Here is a 23,993-nt window from a genome sequence, read left to right on the forward strand (position 1 = left end):
ATCTTAAAAAATCAAACATAAAAAAAATTAAAAAAAAACTTTTATCTAAAAAAAACATGCAAAATCTGAGATTTAAGTCACAAGACTATGATAAACCTATAGAAAAGAAATCAAGGATAATCACAAAATCAATATTAAAAAAAACTTAATACAAAATGATAATATCATAAAAGAAAATGAGCAAAAACAAAGATGCTGAACAACATTACCTTTTCAAACTCGTGACCCACATCATTAGATCAGAAGCGCTATAAATAGAAAAAAAAATAAGAAGCCAAATCCCCAACAAATTAAATATTGAAAGATAAAATTAAAAAAAAATAAATTGTCCGTAAGGATCTAAGAAAAAATGTAATTAAAAGAATGAGGGTGAAAATAAAAATAATAATTAGAGGGAAAACAAAAGTTTTTAATTGGAAGGTTAAATTGAATTGAAAAATAACCTTAACAAAAGAATAAACAAATCCAATGAATGAGGGTCAAATTGAAGAAATAAAACAACATAAATTTTGATTGAATGATGAAATTTAAAACCCATAAAACTTTAACGAAAGGGCCAAAGAAATAAATTTAAAATAAAAAGAACAATGACTGAAATGAAAAAAAACATATGAAAAATTTTAATTAAAGGACTTAATTGAAATCAAACAAAACTTTTATAAAAGGAATAAGAACGAAATAAGAAATCAAAAGGATAAGGATTGAAATTGAAAACGCAAAAACAAAGAACTTTGATTGAAGGATGAAATTAAAAGCCAATAAAACTTTAACAAAAGAGTCAGAGAAATAAATTAAAAATAAAAAGAATAAGGATCAAAATAAAAACAAAAACATATGAGAAATTATAATTGAAGGACTAAATTGACAAAAAAATAAGAAAAACTTTTACAAAGGGAATAAAAACAAAATAAAAAATTAAAAGAATGAGGAATAAAATTGAAAAAAAAACAAAGAACTTTGATTGAAGGATGAAATTGAAAGCCAATAAAACTTTAATAAAAGGGTCAAAGAAATAAATTGAAAATCAAATGAATAAGGACTGAAATGAGAAAAAAAAACATACGAGAAATTATAATTGAAGCATGAAATTTTTAAAAAAACTTTTATAAAAGGAATAAGAACAAAATAAGAAATCAAAAGAATAAGAACTGAAATTGAAAAAAAAAAAGACAATCATGCACTTTATCTAGGAGGAGAGAGAGAGAGAGAAATGACCACTGGCAACAATCCAATAACCATATGCCGTCATGTGTCATACCATATGGAATAGGACACAGTAATGCTTTCAAAGATATAGCAGAAAGTCATGTTTAGACAGTGGGTGACATCGCACATATTTTCAAATGGCATGGACACCACCCAAATGGTAATTATTAATTCACCAAAAATATATAAGGAGTAAGTGTCTCACTATAGTACTAGACATAGTTTATTATGGATTGCTACAATAAAATTATCCTTTTTCTATTATGTGGAAAAAAAGAAAAAGGAAACCTTGAGGGTTGGGGGTGTTTTGATCTTTTTTACTAGCTTATTCGTTATTATAAGATTTTTTAAAGGATATGTTAGTTTTTTTTAGACTTTTTGTACAGTAAAAATATAATTTTACCATCAAGGTCAACAAATTTTAGAGCTTTGGTCTTTCTTTAATGTTTGTTTATTTGTCAATTGGTCGCTCTATTTCATTTTGATTATTATATTATATGCCCCTTTCACACTTTTCTTCTTGCGCTTAAATAATGAAATTTTAGCCAAATTAAATTAATTATTTGCCTTCATTAAAGCGCGGGCACCCAAACTAGTGAGTAAATCTAAAATGTATGGTGAATCTATTGTGCAAAATGCATTATGGATCCCCTCACATGGCATTGTGAATGAATTATTCATGGTGCTTTTTTTCTTTTTCTTTTTCTTTTAATTTGGCCCTTATCGGACCGATTGTAGGCCAATTTATTAGGGAAGGGTGAGATTGAAAAATGAGGGACCAAAGTGAAAAACACAAAGAGAATGAGTAGCTTTAACATAATAAAATATTTATTGTAATACCCAGTCTTTCCAAATTATAAATATCAGGTTTCTTCAGTTTCCAAAATTTAAAGGAAAAATGAATTTTGATCCCAAATTGTATTTTTCTTGTTTTTTGGTATATGATTTGAAAGAGGTAAGGGAAAGTCACTGGAATCCAACATTAGAGAGAGAAAAGTTTTTTTGACACTGATTCTGACCATAAAAATAGTCGATATTGGTGTCATATTGTTCCATATGATTAGGAGGTTCACGTTAGAAGTTTTTTTTTTACCTTGAAATTGCCTAAAAAACATATCTAAGCTCAATAAGATTTTTGGTTTTGTGTTGATTGCAGGTTTTGGGACAGGTTTTTTACATCATGATTGTGTTTATTAAGTTGCTTTTGATATTGTTTAGATGTTTTGAGTCAAAAATAGGTTGAAAATGGATTCCTAGATCTAAAAAAGTTTTGACCTGATTTTTTGGCCATTATAGTAACAAGAAACTGGACAATATCAGATGACGCATCATATAACTTATTTAAAAAAAAAATTAGGGTGAACCACATGCTAAAAAAAATAAAATAAAGGCCAAAGTGTGCAGACCTATCCTTGCATGCTCGCGCACGAGCTTTTACTAAATGAGTCAGGCCTAGCAGCGCTTGCTTTAAAAAAAAAGCCCAAATATGCGGACCTATCCTTGCATGCTCGCGCATGAGCCTTTACTAAATGAGTTAGACCTAGCAGCACTTGCTTTCAAAAAAAATACATTTTTTAATTAATATCTTTTTTGTATGTATTTTTTTTAAAAAAATTAATTTGTATTTAAATTATTACCTCTTTTTTCAAAAAATTAGAGTGGGCGACGTGCTAAAATCCAATTGATTTTATTTGTTTAGCCTCTTTTAAATATTGTTTATTTTTTAGTTATTTTGTATGCTTTTATTTTTTAAAGAGATTTTAGAATTCATCTATAATTTCTTATGTTTTATATAAATGAAATTTATTTTTTTAAAAAATATTTTTCAACAATATTTTTAATATGTGTAACGTTGAGTAATTTTTTTTTCCTTTTATTTTATTCAATTGATTTCATGTGTGTTTATTTTTATTATCATTTGATTAAATAAAAACTCGATTTTTATGAACATGACATCAATTACAACTGTGTCATAGGCTTAAGACGTTGGAGGTTAAATATTTTGATTTATATTTACCTCTTAATTTTTTATTTTTTATCTTTATTTTTTATTAATAATTATTTGTTTATTTATTAACACACATAGTTCTGAATATATATATATATATATAAACTTTTTTATTTTAATTTTTTAAAAAATTATATCAAAAACATATCAAAAAAATCCAGATATTTATTTTTTAAAATAAAGAAATCTGTCTGTGGCAAAGAACAGGTAAAATAGCTAGTGAATAATAAGAAAGGCCTGCGGCGTGTAGTTTTGCTCATCTGTTTGATAGAAAACCTCCCTGAATCACAGCAAATTTTACCTCAAAAAAATAAAAAGAAAAAGGAAAAGGAAAGAAGTAGACGGTTAAATTCCAAAATTTTGGTTAGGACAATTTTCAACAACGGAACAGACAGATAAAGCTAAGAAAGTGAGAATCAAAGACAGAAATATTTCATACTTTCCCTTTATTAATTTCATAGTATTTTTGCTAATTTTTTATTTTAATTGTTTTTGTCACGACCCGAATCCCAGATCCATGACCGACATATAGGCAAGGTTCCCCTCCAAGGTTCCATACCTATGCGAACCCAAACTTACACACAAACTTATCATAACTCAATCAGAGTTCAACGCAGCATTAATAACAAAATCAACTTCATAATATAATTGAATTGTCTTAATACAAGAGTTTATATAAGTTCAGAGTTTTGGAGCACTAACTAGACATAAAGGAAAGGTACAAAGTACAACCAAAAGAGCAGGTTCTAAAGGTCCAACAAAAGTGACCTGCTATCAAGTTATAAGCCTGAAAAGGATAAATAATGAGATGGTGAGTTCAACAACTCAGTGAGTAGATAACATTCAATATACACACACGAGGTAATACAGCAATGAGAAATATATATACAAGTATGGCTTTAGGTTCTTATGGAAGTGTTCTCAAATTGGCCATAACAAGAAGATCATATGGTAAAACTCGTCAGAAAATCAAAATGCAATGAGCATAAGGCTCCGTACTGTGGGATGATTAGTCCACACAGGTTGGTGACTCCCCTGACCAACTAAGGTTCAGATACGATGTGCACAAAGACTAACACTACCCTGTTAGCATGGGTAATCTGACTGACATACCATATGTTCATAATCATAATCAAACAGACATATTCATATCTCAAGGCTCAACTCATGACATTAATCAAATGCCGAGCTATCAATTCAGAAGTCAATTCAGAATATATATACTGGTTCATATCAATAATTCGGATTCAACAATTGATCATGCTTATCATAACAAGGATAATAATCAACATTTATATTATCAAGAAGCATGATCCAATTCATATTAGCAAATCAAATATTTATAATATTTCTCATGCATATGGAAAATTATCAACTCACCTGACTTGAAAGCAAACAGAAGTCAAAAGCAGACACCGAAGAAAATCCTACTGACGTCCCGCCGGTAGAATATCAGGATTATCTAAATATAAAGGAGACATATTCAAGAATGACTCAAAAGAATATATAACTTATTTAATACACTTATCTAAGGGTGTATTCCATAACCCTAAATATTTTTGAACTAACTAGTTATTTTTTCTAAAAACCCAACATTTAACGGTTTTTCCGAAATATAATCCATAATAAAACAAATAATAAAATTGATAATAATTCACTAAATAACCCTCAATTATTCATCAAACAAATCTGTAAAATTTAATATTACAGCTAGGGACTAATTTGGATTTTATCATATTTTTAGGGCCAAATTATAATTTTTTTCTAATTGGAGGACCAAACTGAAATTTATCATAAATCCATGAATATACAGAAATTTTGACCATAATTAATCCTCAATTCTGTCCAGGATATATCATTATGCTACAGGGACCATTCTGGAATTTCACCAAATTTTTAGGGTCAAATTGTAATTTTTGTCAAATTAGAGGACCAAATTGAAAGTGTTAAATTCTCTTATCTATACAATAATTCTGTCCATTATTCATATTTTATTCTGTTTAGAATCTCGGAATATGATCCAGGGACCAATTTGTAATTTTCCAAAGTTTGGGGACTAAACTGTAATTTTCCAAAATTGAGGGACCAAACTGAAATTTTGTCATCTTCAACCTCAAACCCAGAATTCTCACAGATTACCTACTGTTCTTGCCAAATTTCTAACTCAACATTCACCATTTACACAATTCATAACTCAAAATCATCACAATCTTCCATAATCAACTCATTAATCAATTACCCATAACAATCAACCTTATAACATTCAATTTAATTCATCAATTAAACCCAAAACATAAATTTTCAAAACCCTAACATTCATCAAAACTGAAATTAAGTTCAATTAACATACATTTATACATTTAACAACCTAAATCTTACCTTTAAACTTATTCTCTTCAACTCCTTTCTATTTCCCTTCTAATTTCTCTCTTTTCTCTTCTTCTTCTTCTTTCTCCCTTCTCCCTTCTCTCTCACGGTTTACTCTCAAAATATTCAGATCTCTCTCTTTTTTTCTTTCTATTTATATTTATCAAGTTTGTTGAATTACCATTATACCCTTTATTCATTTATTCCAACTTTTATGCCTCCAAGGGCTTTATTGTATTTTCCTACTCATTAATTTAAAACATTACAGTTTTAGGGTTAGGGTTAGGGTTAGGGTTAGGGTTTTTTAGGTTAATTTAGGATTTTGGTGAATTAGGTTTAAATCATGTTAATTGGCAATAAAATACATCAATTAAGTTGATGATTTTGTTATTTATGGAGAAGATTGATTAATTTGAAATGTTGTCGACTATATTATGGTTAGGATTAGGGTTCTTAAGGTTAATTTAGGATTTTTATTTGAATTAGGTATGCATTATGTTAATTACCTATAAAATACATCAATTATGTTGATAATTTCATTATTTGTGGAGAAAATTGATGAATTTGGGTTGTTGTTGATTATGTTATGGTTTAGGGTTTCGTTAGATAAACTTTTGTTGAAATTATATACCTTGATTAATTTTTTATATTGATAAATATATCTTGGGTTTTTTTTTGTATTATTTGACATAATATCTCGTAGTATTGGAATATTATGCTTTTATAATAGTATTATTATCAATATCAATAATGGTATCACTTAGAATGGAGAAAGTAATGGATTTATAATAATTATATCACTTACCAAGCTATTTAGATTGATATATGATCGAATTGGATGTGATTTTAAAAAAAAAAATTAAAGTTGACATTACTTGGATTACTCAAATTTGGGTGTGTTTAACTTGTTATATTAGTATACTTATTTCTAGTTATGACAATGTGAATTCAATGTTTGAATTAACAGTTGAAAATGGATTGTAAATTTTATAGTTGTACTTGAATAATAGATCTAGATGAGAAAAATCTTCTAGTATGGAGTTTATTCAAGTGCCAAGTTGCACTCAAAGGATCACACAAACATAACAAGAAACTAGTCTTTCTAGTTTAGGTGGCGATACAATGAATATAATATCACCATAAAACCAATTAATGAGACCTTTCGTTCCTAAATGTGAGGATGTGAGTGGGTTTGCCCAAGCCGCATACAATGACTAGGCTTTGACTATTACGAATTCGTGATGAATTGGATGTTGGATAAAAATTCAAAAACAAGTTTGAATGTATTATTGCAGTTAAGCGGTGGCATATTAAGAATTCATTGTAATATAAAAGACAATGTTCAACCAAAACTTATGTGCAATATAGTCATAAACCAATATGTAAATGATATTTGCATAGCAAGAGGTCTGATTCATTTAAGATCTCAAAGTTAAAAAGGCCACACACATATCAAAACTTATTAGTTCTGTACACCCACCATCTTATTGACTTCGAATCTCAATGCTGAGGTGATATTAATAATTGTGAAAGTTAATATAAGCATGAGTGTTACAAATATTCAAGTTACTATATATATGGATTATAAGCATCACGTCTCACATTACAAGATATGGATGACTAGACAGAAAATACTAAGGCTGTTGTTTGGTATACATGAGGAGTCCTTTCAAATGTTGCTTGAAATTCTATTAGCTTTCAAATAATAAAATCTAGGTGTAGTTGTATATTGGGATCATAAAATAGTTGATGGTAATAAAGCAATCTTCGAGGGAATATTTGAGGTATTTAAAGCTTTAGTTGATAGGTTTTAATATTGTCATACACTTATTAGTATTAAGGGCACTCATCTGTATAAAAAGTACAAGGAGAAGTTATTGATTGTAGTTGCTTACAACATGAATAACAGTTTATTCATTATGTTTTCCTATGATAAAAAAAAGACAAACATTAATTGCATTTGGTTTTTATATTTGCTTCATCAGTATGCATGTCATTAGCGGTCAAACAGATTATATACTACATCAGATAAACATATTATGATTAAGAGTTTCATATAGCATGAATATTTATTAATCTAATTAGGCATCATTGTTATTGTTTGTAACACTTTGTTGGTAACTTCTACACTAGGTTAAAAAATATTTCCTTAGAAAGTATGCTTCATAAAATATGTCGAGAACCTTTAAAACAAAAGTTTGACACTTTGTATGATGATATGATTAAGATAAATGATGATATCAAATAATAGCTATAAGTTAAACCTAAGAAATATAAGCCCTCTCATGTGATGGTTGTCATTGTTATGGCAATATGACTATAAACTTGTCAGAGATTTTTAATAATATATTAAAAGTTGTATGTGGCTTACCTATAACAATTATAGTGTAAATGACCTCTTATAGGTCAAATAAATAGTATTAAGGTGTTAGGTATTGTGATCTCTAATTATACTTATTTAATTACTTGTTTATGTGATAAGATCAACAACACATGTGGCAATTGTATTTAATCTTGTAAGGGGTTTATTTTAGGTTGTGAACTCACTAATAACTGGTATTTATGGAGAGGTACACAAAATGGTTGATATTTATAAAGGAAGTTGCAGTTGTAGTAAATAAAAATTATACCATTAACCATGTTCACATGATCACATCTCATTGCACTTAGTGAAATGTTGACCATGTCCAATTTGATAACTCTTTCTTTCCCAATAAAATGTATAAAAATACATATACTCCCTTTTTTACCCTTACATAACACATTAGTATGGCCTAAATATATTAGAACAATGATATATAGATGTCCAACTAGATGGAGAACAAAAAAATAACAAAGGAGATCCATTCATCTGCATAGGTTAGTGTTAAAGTGATGTTTCCATTAGTAAAAATATCACTAATGGATTTACCAAGGGAACCATGTCATTGACTAGTGTCCTGTGGTGATTTCATATCAACCAGTAATTTTATCATTGATTTAAACACCAATGAATAGGCCAACAAAACACATGTTTCATAATTCCATTAAAAACTAAGGATGCACTCTATTAAACTGCTTCAAAGCTTCATTATCGAAAGGGTGCACCATGAATCCATCCTCTAAATCATGTAAACGATGTCATGACATGTGCTTGGATGTCTTCAGAGACAAATAACATTTGCAACTTAAGAGTGATTGTGAAGTATCTTAGTTTTTTTATACAGTAAGTGTCCTTCCTCGACCTGTATTGGGTTTATATCAAGCATGCCCTCAGGGTTTGCACTCAGTTAAATCTACATCTTCACAATAGTACAACCATGCAAAAATTTAGGCATTTATTAATTTTTTGGTATCTCGGGTCAAAGGCTTTTATCATGGATTTTGCAACATAGAAGTTCCTTTTCAACTTATTTTTTATAACTAAAATGTTTTTTTTTCATTCAATTATGCCATTATAATCAGCCTCGCTCATACAATAATCATACTTGATGGTAAACATTTATGCAATGACCGATAATTTAATGTGATTTGTGCATCTATTCTATAATGGTTCATCAGAATCTTTAAGAAGTTCAAAAAATCTAGCTGCATCTACATTTGATTCTTCATCAATATATGAATCTTCACTTGAATAACCATGATTTATTCTTATTGCATTCAGCATCATACTTTTATAACAACTACTATTATCATCAGAATCCTTTTTAACATGGTCTTGTAAGAAGCATAAGCTTCTCAATGTGCAAACCAACACAAATATTTCTTAGCGAACCTTTTTTTTTAGAAGATACATTATCACAATATCTAATTGGAATAACTTTTTTATTTTACCATGTTAACATTTAATTTTACCTCTACTAATATTCTTTGAATTTAAAAGTGCAAAATTAATAAAACCTCCAACCCCTTTACAACAATCTTCCCTAGACAACCTTTATGGTGAATATCAATACATCCAAGAACGATCATTCATTACTTAGAAAACCTATATAGAATAATGATAACATTTCTTAATAATGTAATAATCAATTCAAAATTTAACTTTGGTAATTAAAAATGAATTCACAATCTAATAACCAATTATTATTATTGTACAAAAATATTATGATGTGTCAAAATATTAACTAAATAAATCCAATTAGCAAAAATTAATCGGTACCCAACTAATTATCTATCATTTGTTTAATTCAAACTTATTTAATCAACATTAATACCATTTAATTGTTATAAATTCCATGAAAAATTAATTTCCCCAAAATCTCTAACATAATAATAAAATTGACAAAATATGGTTGTTATCCATTAAAGAACCCATTGTTTCTTTCAGTATAACACACCAAAATTACAAAATCAAAATTAATTTCATTAAATTACAAACAATTCAAATTTTCTCTAATTACAAAGAAACCCTAACATACAAATCAAGCTTTAATTATATATGAAAATATTGTAAAAAACTTAATTATACAAGCAAACTACACTACAGATACTAAAAACAAATATTAATACATTATCTTAAAATATAAATGAGTAAATCTGCTTATTGGTGTGGGGAATATTTAGAAAAAATAGTATCAAGACAATAATGCTAACACTACATAGTGTTGTGTGGTTGAATTTGTGATGATGAGGCCTAGAATTGTGTCAAAATGGGTTGTAGGGGTTGTTGTTTTGATTTGCGGTTCAAGAAAAAGAGGAGGAAGAAGAAAAATGGGGGAATGGGGCTAATATTGGTTACAACACTTTTAAATTTGTTAACGGTATTTGCAATGAAAAATATCATCGGTCAATGATGACATTTCATCTTAACGATGAAATATTTTGTTATTTTTAATTATTTTTATTATGTCAGTGATTTCATCGATAATTACTTATAGAACATACTTCGTCGATAATTACATTGTAAATTTTTGACTAAAATATTCTGTAACTACTATAATCAAACATTAGCGACATAAAATATTTCATCGATAATTCTGTTGCTACTTAATAATTTTTTGGTAGTGTATCATTACTACGTGAACAGTTAAAACAGATGAAACTTAAGAACAAAAAGAGTTTAAATCTAGGCAAATACCTTAAATTTATCCTTGTATTTGTCTTAATTATTCATTTCTACATATGTGAATTTAATTTGATCAATTAGCTTAAAAGAAGAAATTAATCATTGAGATTCGATTCTCCCCTGCTATTAGATTATTATTACCTTAAAAGAAATTAGCTATTAGATTAATTGGGAAAATTTAGAGAATAATATTTAATTAAATAAATTTAGAAGATATAAAGGTTATGTCCTCCTGACTGTGCCTAATTTCATTACATAATGACGTGAGCAATTTGCTTTTAATTAATCATTGAGATTCGATTCTCCCCTGCTAGAAACCAGAGCAGTGCCAGATTCGACGCAGAAGAGGAATCCACATAAAATCTAGCAGAAAAGAAGAGCGAAAGAAGGAAAGAGAGAGCGAGAGAGAGAGAGACGTTGGCCTGGCCAGACCCTCTCAGATCTAGCTTCACACATCGTCACATGGACACACAGAAATATCTACAAGACAAGACACTTCAAGCAGGCATTTCTGCATTTTAAAAAAAAAACACTCAATGTTTCATGTAGATAATAGAGTGATAGAGCTGAACCAAAAAGAAAATTAGCAATCCATCTAATCCAGTATCCACTTCATGCTAAGAAAAAAAGAGCATTGCTGGAAAATAAACATCACTCGGGATGGCAAACCAGGTACCTGAAGCTTACTTGCAGTGGCAGAAAGTGACTTCAATATCCAAATAACGATGAGAGCATCCAAGAATACCAGGTGGCCTAATTCCAGTCTCATTAAATTCAGCATAGTCAAAATACCAGAAAGCCATCTCGAACATGCCTGCGTGTTATCACCAATGCTATGCAGTTTTGCAATGGAAAAACGTCTTTCCAGAATCTTGCATACTGAGAGAACCAGAATAATCCGAGTATAACAGAAGCAGGGGACATGAGCCCGTAAAATTATACATCCCAGTTCTGGAAATCTGTATTGATTTTGATGGCAATGTTGCAACTAGCTCGTCTGCAACACCAAAGACCTGAGGCCAGCCAGGAATGATTTCTCCTTCCGAACACACACCCAGCTTTGCAAGATCAGCTGTGCAGCAGACAGCTCTTTGACCACCATAGGCAGAACCCCCAATTGACTCTCTATCTTCTACCTCAAAACAATAGCTTGTGCCAACCCCGAACTAAAGTTGGAAAATTCCTGGGTTCTCCGGAATGTAATCTTTTCAAAACAATATCTTGTTTAGATAACCAGAGAGTACACCCTGTTCCAATGATAATCAAAACAACAGGTTTGGCACCGAATGACTTGGAACTCCCATCTTCATTTTGAGATTATTTCCAACGCATAAATGCAATGCATTGTTTGCCAATTTTTTGTTTTTATATTTAAAAAGTGTTTTTAAAAAAATAATTTTTATTTTTTTTAATTTAATTTTTTATGTGTTTCATTATTTTGATGTTTTAATATAAAAAATAATTTTAAAAATAAAAATAAATATATTATTTTAATATTTTTTTTAAATTACCAAACCCACGCTCTAAAACACCCTAATTTCCAATTATGATGACTTTAGGGGCAACTTTCCTCCAATAGTTATATTGCACCCCTCGAATCAGACTCTGAACTTTCACTTATAAGATAAATAAAGCAATAATCTCCAAGGCAATATTACGGAGGAACATCGCATCCTTGAAGAATTCTGATTATAATGATTATTTTTTATATTTAAAAATATATTAAAATAATATTTTTTTATTTTTTTAAACTTAATCTTAACATTTATATATTAAAATAAATGTTAAAATTGAATTTTTAAAAAATAAATAATATTATTTAAATGAAATCAAACTAAAAACAGGTATTCAAGTAAGGTAATTACGTCTTTAAAGAGCATAACGTGATAATAAAGTATTTGAAATCTGTACAGCAGGTCTTAAATTCAAATCAGGATATGTATTTTTTATAAGAACCTAGAATAATTGGAGTTTTACTTATTTATTTAGATCCATAAAATATACTTTTTGATAAATAAAATTTTCTCAAAAAAAAAAAAGAAGTAAGGTAATTACAAGTTAATAAGTATTATCGGTCCGTCCTCGTAGCGGGATATAAGTCACAAAATATCGTCTCTCAATTAACTGCACAGTCCGACGGCAGCTATTAACATCTATGGCTTGACCATCTGGGCTTGACTAGATATGAGTGACAAGGTCTGGTGGGTGTTAGGCTTAATATCTTGTCATTCAATATGCGGTCGCACGTGGGCATCACAAAAATATTTTTAAGAATTTTTTTTTATTTAAAAATATATTAAAAAAATATATTTTTTATACAACATATTAATTTAAAAGTTTAGTTTAAAAAAATAATTTTCTTCAAAACTACATTTGAAAGATACAAAAACAAAAATAAAGGTATTTTAGAAATTAAGTTTTCAATTTGTTATTTCGGATTTTTTTTTTTACCCACGATAATAGTTTGGGACAAAAACAGTTTTCAACTTTGTTACTTTGGATGCTTTTTTTACCCACGTTTGGGAGAAAACTCGTTAGTTTCTATAAATTTAATGTTTTTTTTGTGCTAGTTTGTGATCATGTTAGGTTAAAGCTAGGGTTAAGGGTTTTTTTTTTACGGATTTGTTGATTTTGGTTAAATTAATTATAAATTGTGTTAGGCGGCTAAAAATTATACCAATTAAGATTATAAATGACATTATTTGGGGATAAATTTGTAGGAAATATGGTTTTGTTGATTGTGTTTTGGTTTAGGTTTTCATTGATTAAAGTTATGTTGAAATTATATAATTTGATGAATTTATGATATTTATAAATTAGGATTGAGTTTTGTTCTGTTATTTTACATAATATCTTTTATTTTATAATAAAATGGTATGCATTGTATTTTTATAAATATCTTATTTATATATTTTACAGGATGATATATATATTTTTTTTATATATTAGGTTAATTGTGTAGCCGATGCAACCTATGATGTTGTGCAACTTTCTCCACCTGATTCTCAATGTATTGATTTGGATTTAGAGTGTTTGAGAATAAAATAGTGGTTGAAAATATATCAAGAAATATTTTTGATATTAGCACATCAAAATGATCTAAAAAATATATAAAAAATTAATTTTAAATAATTTTTTTAAAAAAATATAATTTTAACCATGTTTACAAACACTATCTTCATAAAATTGCGGAGAACAGCCATTGAGGCAGAGAAGAACAAGGTTGTTTTTATTGCATGACATGTTCATGGTTCTTGTAGTACATGATTGTCAATGAGATAATTTATTATATTAAATTAATTGATTGATACGAGAATTGATACAATAAATTAATTGAGTTTTTTCTTTTAATTATGAATGGAATCGTGATATATTATTTTGTTTTGAATTTACTGTGAATTATGTTGAATATGATTTTTTAAGTTTGTTAATTATTTTTTTTAGAAAGTTAAAAGATTTTTTTGTAAAAAAATATTCATGCTGCTACAATTTTGGGATCACGGAAGTCATACCTGCGCATCTGTGTGGGGCGCACATGTGACTTGCCACCGCATCAGACTGCTATTTTAGAAATTAAATTTTGAACTTTGCTATTTTATGGGTTTTTTTTTTTTTTTTACCCTCCGTGGAAAAGAAAACTCGTTGCTTTCTCTTTGACCTTACAGGTCATGCACTTGCCCACCCACAGAATGGGAAACTCTTCCCTCTCCCTTCCTCCCCTGTCTTGGGTTTTTTAACGTAACAGCTAAAGCCTCTATTTTAGGATTCTTTTTTCTAAGCAATCAATCACCCAAATTATCTCTTCTTTTACATTTTACCCATGATTCCCTCCAATGCATTTACCCTAGAAGGAATCAAGGACAGCCCTTTTCTTTGATTTTATCGTCAAAGCATTTACTTTTAAACAAATCCCTTCAGATTCAAAATGATCGAAACCTAAACCTCTGATTCCAAATTTTGAACCAGCCCAAATTCTGGAGTTTTAACAAGATTCGAGAATTTGGGTCCAAACCCAGATGCTGAAACCCCTTTCAATCGTCTATTCCTACCCTCCCTTAATTTCTTTTTGAGTTTCTTGATTCATGGACACGGGATCATCAACCACCTCCATCTCTCTGATTTTAGGGCTTATATTCACCTTTTGTGCGCTTCTTGTTGAATCACAATCACAGAACGGTCCTTCACCACCCTCGCCGCCGCCGTCTCCGCCGCCGCCCTTTCCACCGCCTCCATCACCACCCCCTCCACCTCCACCTCTACCTCCACCTCCATCACCACCTCCTCCTCCTCCTCCTCCTCCTCCACCTCCACCTCCATCAAAATCACCTCCACTTCCGCCGAGAAAGAAACTGCAGCCACCACCCCCGCCACCAAGGGATAGGTCTACTGGAAACGTAATGAGAAGGAGAAGTCATCCACCACCACCACCACCACCACCATCGAAGAATCACCAGATGAATAGTGGGAAAAAGATTGGGTTACTGTTTGTGGGCATTGCCGCAATCTTGCAGATTGGTGTTGTTGGGTTCTTGGCTTACAAAAGAAGGCAGCTTTTGAAGATTAATGATAGATATGAAGCTTGCTCTTCTTAATTTCTTTCTAACAGTTTCAAGTTTACGCAATGGATTTTTTGGAAGGGGGTTTATTGGATTGATTCTTTGGTGTATGCAAAAGATTGGTTGATGGATAACAGCATTGAAGGTTGATTTGAGGAATGTTTTCTCAATTTGGGTCGGGTCGTAGAGGTTTCTCTGTAAATGGATGGGTAAATTCATGATTTGGCATTTTCTTCACTTTCTTTTTTTTCCTCATGTGGTAACTTTATCTACACGGTTTATAATTCAAATTAGAGTGAATCCTTTCGCCACGGGTTTTCAGCTAACATGCATGACTGTAAACAATGCTAGGAAGTACCGAAACTGGGAGGACTGTGGTGACAATATCTATCTAGTGCACATTCTTTTATATCTGTGAATGATATGTCTAATTTGGTTTTTTGGTTCATGTTATGGTTTGGTTTTAGTTCTTGTTGCATTTACCAATTCTCAGCCCTGTGAAATTATTATTCACTTGTTTCTGTGAATTTTACCTGTTCCTTTCATCCTTTGTCATTGCAAGAGGTTCTTTGATCATTTGTATCGAGGGCAGACAAGAGGTTGAAAAGCACTGTTCAAGGAGACCATTTTAATTGTTAAACAGAAGCTTCAAGGGGAGAGTTGACGTGCTATTGTAGTTGGTCCCTTTTGCTTAAAACATTTCTCTTTCTCCTTTGTCAGTGGAAAATGAGGTGTTTGTGTACCTTTTCAATTGCATTGTTTTGTCTGCTCTCTTGTTTTATTTCCTTCTTTAACAAGTGAAGGGTTACTGAAGTACGAGTTTATCACCATCTTCTTGGTTGCATAAGATCCTTTTAATCATATTTTAGAATATTTGGAGATTCAAATTAATCCTCCAATGTAATGCCCCGTCATAATTAATGACATGGGATGTTTTTCCGCTCACTCTGTTCATCAACTGCTTAATTATATCGTTTTAAGCATGAGGGTTTTTTCTACCTTTGTCAGCTCACATGTGTGTTCCATAGGTCGACTGTACTCCGATGTTCCCTTGCATTCAATCTGGTGCCTTTTTCTTTGGCTCCTTTGATTTGTGTACTAGTCTGCTAGGAACCGAAAAAATAAACTCTTGGTATTCCATATGTTTTGACGATGGACCTTTAGTGATTAGAATATTTTGGTAGTTCCAGTGGTTAAGCTCTATAATTGTTGCAACCATTTTAGAGAAGATTAGCTATTTAGAGGCAGATTTGATCTATGTGCATTGATAATATTATATGTTTGAAACTCCCCCCTTCCTTTGTTCGAATTTCATGTCTTTGATCCTCATTTTTAAATGGATTAATGTGGCTTAGCAAAAATTTAAGTTTTCTACAATGGTGTTGAAGCAATTGACTGCAGTCTCCTTAAATTATTGCGGTAGTTATTGGGTTTATATATGGTGATAACCATTGAATATTCAAGGCACTTAGCTGTAAGTGGAAGGTAATGAGGAAAATTTTGATGATTGATTGGTAAGGAAATACTAATGTCGCACCAACACTACTTACTCTAGTTTTTGAGTTGATTTAACACTAATTACTCTAGTTTTTGAGTTGATTTATGGATTTTGTTTGACTCAATTTAGAATAAAGCTAACTTAATGAAGAAAAGATGAAGCAGAGCATGCATCATCAGTATCTTTTGTTAATGATAGCTGGCTAATTATGCTTATTTGTGGCCTTCTGACTATGATTTAGACTGGCATCTGATCTTTATAAGTTGGTAAAGAGGGGCATTATGTTGCCTTGTCATTACCTAGACTAGAGGAGATCATATTTGGAAGGTACGACTATTTTTAGGCGTGACAGGAGGGTTGCAAGTTAGAGCAATATGATTGTCTTATTTGTGTATTTCAAACTTATTTTTGACCTGCTTTTTTTACTTTATTGACATAATTTTGGCCTGCTATTAAATGATGGTTATCAAGTTTGAATTGAAGATCTACTGGAACAAATTTGTATCATGGACCATCGATCTTCCAAGCATTTTCTTAACAGAAATTGCTTGCATATGTTTGTATTATAATGTGGTCTCAAAAATAAATGTGGTCCAAAAACTGAAGTAGAGTGAACTATTTTCAGCATCTGGATCAATCTAGTATACAAGTGCTTATATGCACTTTTATGATGAGCTAGCTTCTTCGTAAAGAACCAAGTTAAACTAATCTTGGAAGTCAAGTCAGACAATTGCATCCATGTTTTTGTGTTTTTCTTAAAGAAAAAAACTAGCACAGGGCAGCAGCCAAGACAAAACACAAGAATACCAAACATTTTCTTCTATGTTAGGAGACATGAGCTGGTTGGTTACTTGGAAGAAACAGATGTGTAAACTTGCTGATATCAAAATGCTATTTGCCATGATGCTTGGTCTAACAAGGTTTGTTTAGTGGATACGATTCCATGGAAAACAGGATGATGCATGGACAATATTCACCTTCGAAGTCTTGTCTTGGAGTACCTTTTGGAACCGAAACAAGGACCGATATGTGTATTTTTGTTAATGGCTGGGAACGGAAATATTCGAGCTATTTTGCCTGGAATTGGACAAAACCCTGAAAGCTAACCATTGATGAAATGTAACGCAGAAATGACACCAACATTTGGTTTTAGCTATATCTAAAATGTTGCAGAGCGTTCACTTCATGTTTGTCTCCCCTGAATTAGCTCCGGCAAGGTCTCCTGCAACGCTATTCTAGAAAAGCCGAAAACCATGAGGATTGTTCTCTTTGTTTTACTTTCATCAGGTAATACAGGTCTACGAACTGGAGGGCTAGGATCTCCCCATTCAGGGAACTGTCACTGACTAGACCGTTCACTGGTCCTTGGGTGGAATGGCGCGCGGGTCTGTGCGTCCTTGGCAAGCCAGCCATAGCGTCACATGGCGCTCGGATCTAATTCAGTGCAAGAACAAGCAACTCAAATACTATAAATATTATTTTTTTTTATTATAATTAAAGATATTAATATTAAAAATACTATTATTTATGGTACAGATATTAATATTTATATTATAGTTCAAAGCATTAATATCTAAAATATTATTATTTATGGTATAAATATTATTATTTGCAGTATAAATATTTTTATTTTTATTATAATTAAATATATTAATATTTATTTTTATTGTAGTTCAAAGTATTAATATCAAAAAAAATTATTATTTGGAGTACAAAGATTATTATTTTTATTACCATTGAAAGTATTAATACTAAAAATAGTATTATTTGTGGTATAAATATTATTATTTGCGGTATAAATATTTTTTTATTGTTATAATTGAAAGTATTAATATAAAAAAATGTATTATTTATGTTCTGAATATTATGATTTTTATTATAATTTAAAGTATTAATATCAACAATACTATTATTTGGGGTATAAATATTATCATTTTTATTACAGTTGAACTAATAATATTTACAACACAAATTATAATATGTTTGATATTCATAATTTCAACTATAGTAATAATTATAAGGGAAATAATTATATTTAGAAACTCAAGACCCAATAGCCCTGGGTCCTAACAAAGAACTCAAGAAAATTGGGTCCTGACGCATGACCTATTAGCCCTTGGCACAGGGCAAGCCAGCCCCAACACCTCGTCGGGTGTGACCTTGCCCATAGACAGGGCAATCCAAGTGTAAAGTCTTGCCACGTGGAGCGTAGGTCTGGTGGTGCGCCTTGGGCAAGCCAGCCCATCGCCACATGGCGCGCAGGTCTGGCCCGGCGCAAGGGCAGCAGTCTAAGCGCCAGGTATCCTCACGTGGGGGCGCAGGCCTGACTCACGCCCAGGGCAAGGACAAGCTAGCCCCAGCACCAGGTGGCGCTCATGTTTGACCCCGCGCAAGGGCAGGTCATCCCAAGTGCTAGGTGTCCTCACGTGAGGGCGCGGGTCTGGCTGACGTCTAGGGTAACGCCACTAAAACTTGAAATGACCATTTTCACCCCAAGCATCTCTTTAATACCAAATGCATCTCGGTAAAAAGAAAACCCCACCCCTCCCTAGCTGCTCTTGCAACTTTTTGTGGCAAGGGTTGTGTTGTCATTATACTGCTCTAATCCACAATGCTTTGAGTTTAGGTAAACAGTAAAAAGAATACTAAACTCTTTTAATATATTGTATAATATATATAAACACCTGAATTACTTTTATGCATTTATCACGTATGTTAAATGTGGGCTAAGATTATTCGTGTCATTCAAATTATGCATATTAACTTGAAAATATTAACGAATAAATTGTTTTCAAGAACTTATAAATTATGGTCCATTTGTAACAAAGGTATTTTCTTTGGAAGTAAATTTCAGTGTATATTTTTCTTTTGATATTCTATTACTATAGAAATTTCGAAAACTACACATCATAGATTGATAGATTTTCAAACACTAAAATTTTGTTATTATGATGAGGGTTCAATTTATTTTCATGCACTTTGACACTCTCTAATAATAAAAATAATAAAAAGAAATAACTACTTATATGTATATGCGGTATTATTCTAATGTTTAATAATAATATATTTAGAGTTGTATAAAAATATCATCATAATTTGAATGATGTGCATTACTTGGAATATAACAAAAACAATACCATAAATTTGTATAAGAAAAATAAATGTAGTAATTAATTAGAGACTCCCAAAGCAATTTAAATCGTTAAGAAAAAAATTAAAAATTATTGTAAATAAATTAAAAGAGAAAAAAAATCTTTGAAATTTTTTTATAAATATCAAAATGAAAAAATATCCAAAAAATCAAAGGTCAAGATTTGAGGTTTTAAGTAAGTATTTGGCAGTTCATTGAAGAAAAACATTAAATTATTACAAGTTTCAACCATGTAATCAAGTCAAATATAGAATTATTTGAAACATAGTTCCAACCTAATTTATGCACAAATCTATCCACAAGAAAATCATATAATATTTTAGCATTACAAATTACAATTACAAAAATAAACTAAAACCGTTATCCTCACTCAAGTGGCTGCTCATGAAACTGTTAAAGAGGGTTTTTTATGCTTTGGTCCCTCGAGTTGTTGCTGAGGTTGCCTTTGGTCATTTTGTTTTGGCTCTTATTATTTCATCCTTGGAGGCTTGGTTATCGAAGTTTTGTCTGGTCAGCGGTCTTGTTGCTCCAGAGAGATTGATTATATAATGGGTTGGTAAAAAAAATAAAAAAAAATAATAATCAAAGTTTAGGGTATAGCATCAAAACCTGCGAATTGAAGGTCATGTCTGCTTTTTTGCAAAGTCAGCATTTCTTTGCCGTGTATGATTTTCTTGTTCTTATCAATGCTTTGGAAATCATTTTTTTCTTCCTTTCATCATTTCAACTCTTTTTCAAAGAAAATTATGCTTTGACACTGGCTGTTTTCCTTATTCCCTCTATCATATGCAGTGTTATGAAAGTAATAGTTATTAAACCCAGTTTAGGATTGACTCGATCAATAAATAAAGTTTTGGATCATATAGATTAGCTTGAGTTAACTTATAAAAATAAAAACAAATATGTTTGAGGTGTTAATAAACCACATGAAAAAGTTTTGAAATAATATAGAAAAAGAAATGTGAAGTATAGTATAATTATCTCACGTCAAAAAGTTAAATAATATCTATGTAAATGTAGAATATATATATATATATATATATATATATATATATAAAGTAAAGTGTAGTATATTTATCTTATATCAAAAAAATAAAAAAACAATACATATAGATATAGGTTATAAAACAAGAAATGTAAACTGTAGTATAGTTATTCCATATTGAAAAGTTAAGAAACAATTCATGCGGATATTATATATAGTTATATTACATCAAAAAGTTAGCAAATAATATATGTGGATATAGACTATAAAAAAGATACGGTTAGACTAAGTATTAATAAATTAAATTTATATTTTTTAGATTTATTAAAAAATAAAACAAAAAAACAAAAAAAAACCGAATTTCATCTAAATTATAATAAATTATTCAGATTTCAAGTTGACTCAATAAATAACTTGAATTTAACCAAGTAATTTAAGGGTTTTTTTTATTTAAAATCTGATTAATTTCGGGTCAACCTCTCATGCCGGCCAGATTTTTCATAATTATGGTTAAAGTATCCTTTGCATTCATTGACGTGTCCCATTTCTACATTGGATTGTAATTCTCGCCGTCATAAAGAAAACAAATTGATTATAACGAGGATCAAACAATATTTTTTAATTTAATAGTTTATATTATTTTTTTTACAATTAAATTACATAAATACCTTTTAAAAAAAAAAAAAACTAAAAGGGCTTTTGCATATTGTTTTTTAAAAAAATATTACAATTTCTTCAGTATCCTTAAATTCACAAAAACTAAAAGATAAGTCAAATGGATATTTTAATATTTTTTTCTCATGTTTCTTTTGTTATACTCTATTTGTATTAGGAGCAAATTAATATTTTTATAAATAAAAAATATTACAAAAACAAAAATTACTGTGTGTAATTAAAATTTCTCAACCATTATGTTATCCAAAGCATCCAATGAAGATGAAGATGTTAGAGTAACACATGTTGCTCAAATCACTATATTTAAAAGACGATTGAGTTTTTTCTTCTTCGTTAATTTTTTTTCTCCTCTCTTTAAAATTATTATTAGGTTAGCCAAAAACCAAGGTTGTCCTCCTATTTATTTTATCTTTTAATTATATTTTTTTTTCTTTTAATTGGTCTTTATTTGTTTTATATTAGTTTTTTAGTTTTTGTTTTTCAATTTTATCTATTTCCATTTGATTTTATTTAGTTTTCATATCAAATAAGGTACTTAATTTTTTTATTTTTTTAATCCTTTTCTTGATTTATTTTTTTCCTTTTAATTTTATCCATTAACATTTTATTTTATTTTTTTTCCAGTTTTGATCCTGCTCTTTTTTCTTCTTTTTCTTAATTTGTTTTTTTCTTTTAATTTGTCCCTCAACATTTTATTTCATCTGTTTTTTTATTTAATTTTGGTCCTTATTCTTTTAATTTTTTTATTCTTTTTGTAATTTGTTTCTTTCAATTTTATCCCTCAACATTTTATTTTATTTTTCACTCAATTTTGATCTTTATTCTTTCAATTTCTTTTTTTTATCCTTTTTTTTAAGTTCGTCATTTTTCTTTTATTACTTTATATATAAGATTTTGTTGAAGATTTTTTTCTTTCTTATGTGGGGTGATCTTGGTCTCTTGATCAGGGTTATTGGTTTTGAAGATTACCTGATGTAACTTTGGTTTTTGTATATATATATATATATAATTTTATCATTTGATATTAGGCTATTAAGTCTTGAGCTTTCTATTTTTTCTCATTTCCTTCCTCTGCGGTTATCTTGAGTCGCAAGTTAGACAAGTTAAATCAAGTTGTTTTGGATTTTTTTTCAATGGTTTTTTTTTTAATTTTATCCTTTGTAATTAGGTTATTGGGTCTTGAGATTTCTTGTTTTTTTTTTATGTTTTCATTTCTATAAAGTTATCTTATGTTGCAGGTTCATTAAGTTAATCTAGGGTGACTTACGTATTTTTTTCAAAGTTTTTTATTTATTTAACTTTGATCCTTTTTTCTAGCTTGATCATTTTTAAAAAAAATATTTTTCTTATTTCAATCTCATTTCGTAAGTGATGAGTTAGTAAAGTGAATTTAGGTTGACTTGATTTTTTTTTTCTTTCGTGTGTCTTTTTTCTAAATTAATTTTTCAATTTCATCATTTGAAATTAGTTTTATTGGCCCTGAACTTTCTAATTTTCTCCTTTTTTTTTCTAAGGTTATTCTGAGTCACGAGTTAATCAAGTTAATCTAGATTTACTGAAGTTATTATCATTTGAATATTTTTTATATTTTTTATGTTAGAAAAAAAATGAAAAAACAATCTAGTTAGTAACAAGTATTTGTTTTTGAAAACCATCAACACATCCCAGGCGTATCGTGCTAAATTTCTTGATATTGTTTTGGCTAGCCCCTTGGTATTCTTTAAAGCACCCAAATTGCAATAAAAAATAAGTTTTAACGGAAAATTAAGTTGCATTCTTCATGAAAAAAAGAAGAAGAGAAAAGAATAATCTTCAGCAGATGGAGCTAAATTCTGCCTAAGAGCATAGGAAGTGAAAGCTGTCTTACTGGAGGAATGGCTTTCAATCTTTAGTTGATAGAAAGCTTGGTCCCCTAGTTTAATTCAGAGAATAAAAGAGACAATAATTATCCTGTGGATGATGCATATATTTACATATATTATTTGAAGGATGTTTCTTTATTTAATGTAATGGATCCAATAATTAATCAAGTTCAAGTCTTTTGTCCTCTCTGATGATCACAGATTAAAAGGGTTTTTTATCTTCATAGATTTCCAGGCTAAACAAGGGAGTGTTGGTGTAGTAGGAAATGGACACCTCATTTTTCTTGAACATATTGGTTGATAGGACCGCATATATATGTGGAGGAGGCCAGATTAATGAACATTCAAATGCCGAAAGAGAGAAAAAGTGTTGGTAGCTTCTAACTCTACTGCCGTGGAGCGAAGCACGCACACTTGCTTCCAGTCAAACAAGCAAGTCTACAAATTCCAAACATGTTTCTTGGAAGGGGAAGAGAAAAATAATGATCAAAGAGGCAAAAGACAGGAATCTTCTAGTGGCCCTACATTATTTCATCTTCAGTGCCAAAAGAACTCCCCCTGGCCATAATTTCGGCATCTGATGCAAGAAAGTCATTGAGCACGAGCAAGTACTGTTTTGGCTAGATTACAAAGATCCA

The 23,993-nt window shown here is 30.0% G+C and overlaps 1 protein-coding gene and 1 pseudogene across 1 annotated transcript; one reads left to right on the plus strand and one right to left on the minus strand.

Moving 5' to 3' along the window:
- Positions 1-11,226: 11,226 nt before the first annotated feature.
- On the minus strand, positions 11,227-14,148 carry LOC133701929 (uncharacterized; annotated as a pseudogene).
- Positions 14,149-14,247: 99 nt separating this feature from the next.
- Positions 14,248-15,632, plus strand: LOC133700870 (leucine-rich repeat extensin-like protein 3). The gene has a single exon (XM_062124572.1). The coding sequence runs from the start codon at positions 14,711-14,713 to the stop codon at positions 15,218-15,220; it is 510 nt and encodes a 169-aa protein (XP_061980556.1). The 5' UTR covers positions 14,248-14,710; the 3' UTR covers positions 15,221-15,632.
- Positions 15,633-23,993: the final 8,361 nt, after the last annotated feature.

The sequence above is a fragment of the Populus nigra genome, chromosome 8 (genome assembly GCF_951802175.1).
Source record: "Populus nigra chromosome 8, ddPopNigr1.1, whole genome shotgun sequence".
NCBI classification, from domain to species: domain Eukaryota; kingdom Viridiplantae; phylum Streptophyta; class Magnoliopsida; order Malpighiales; family Salicaceae; genus Populus; species Populus nigra.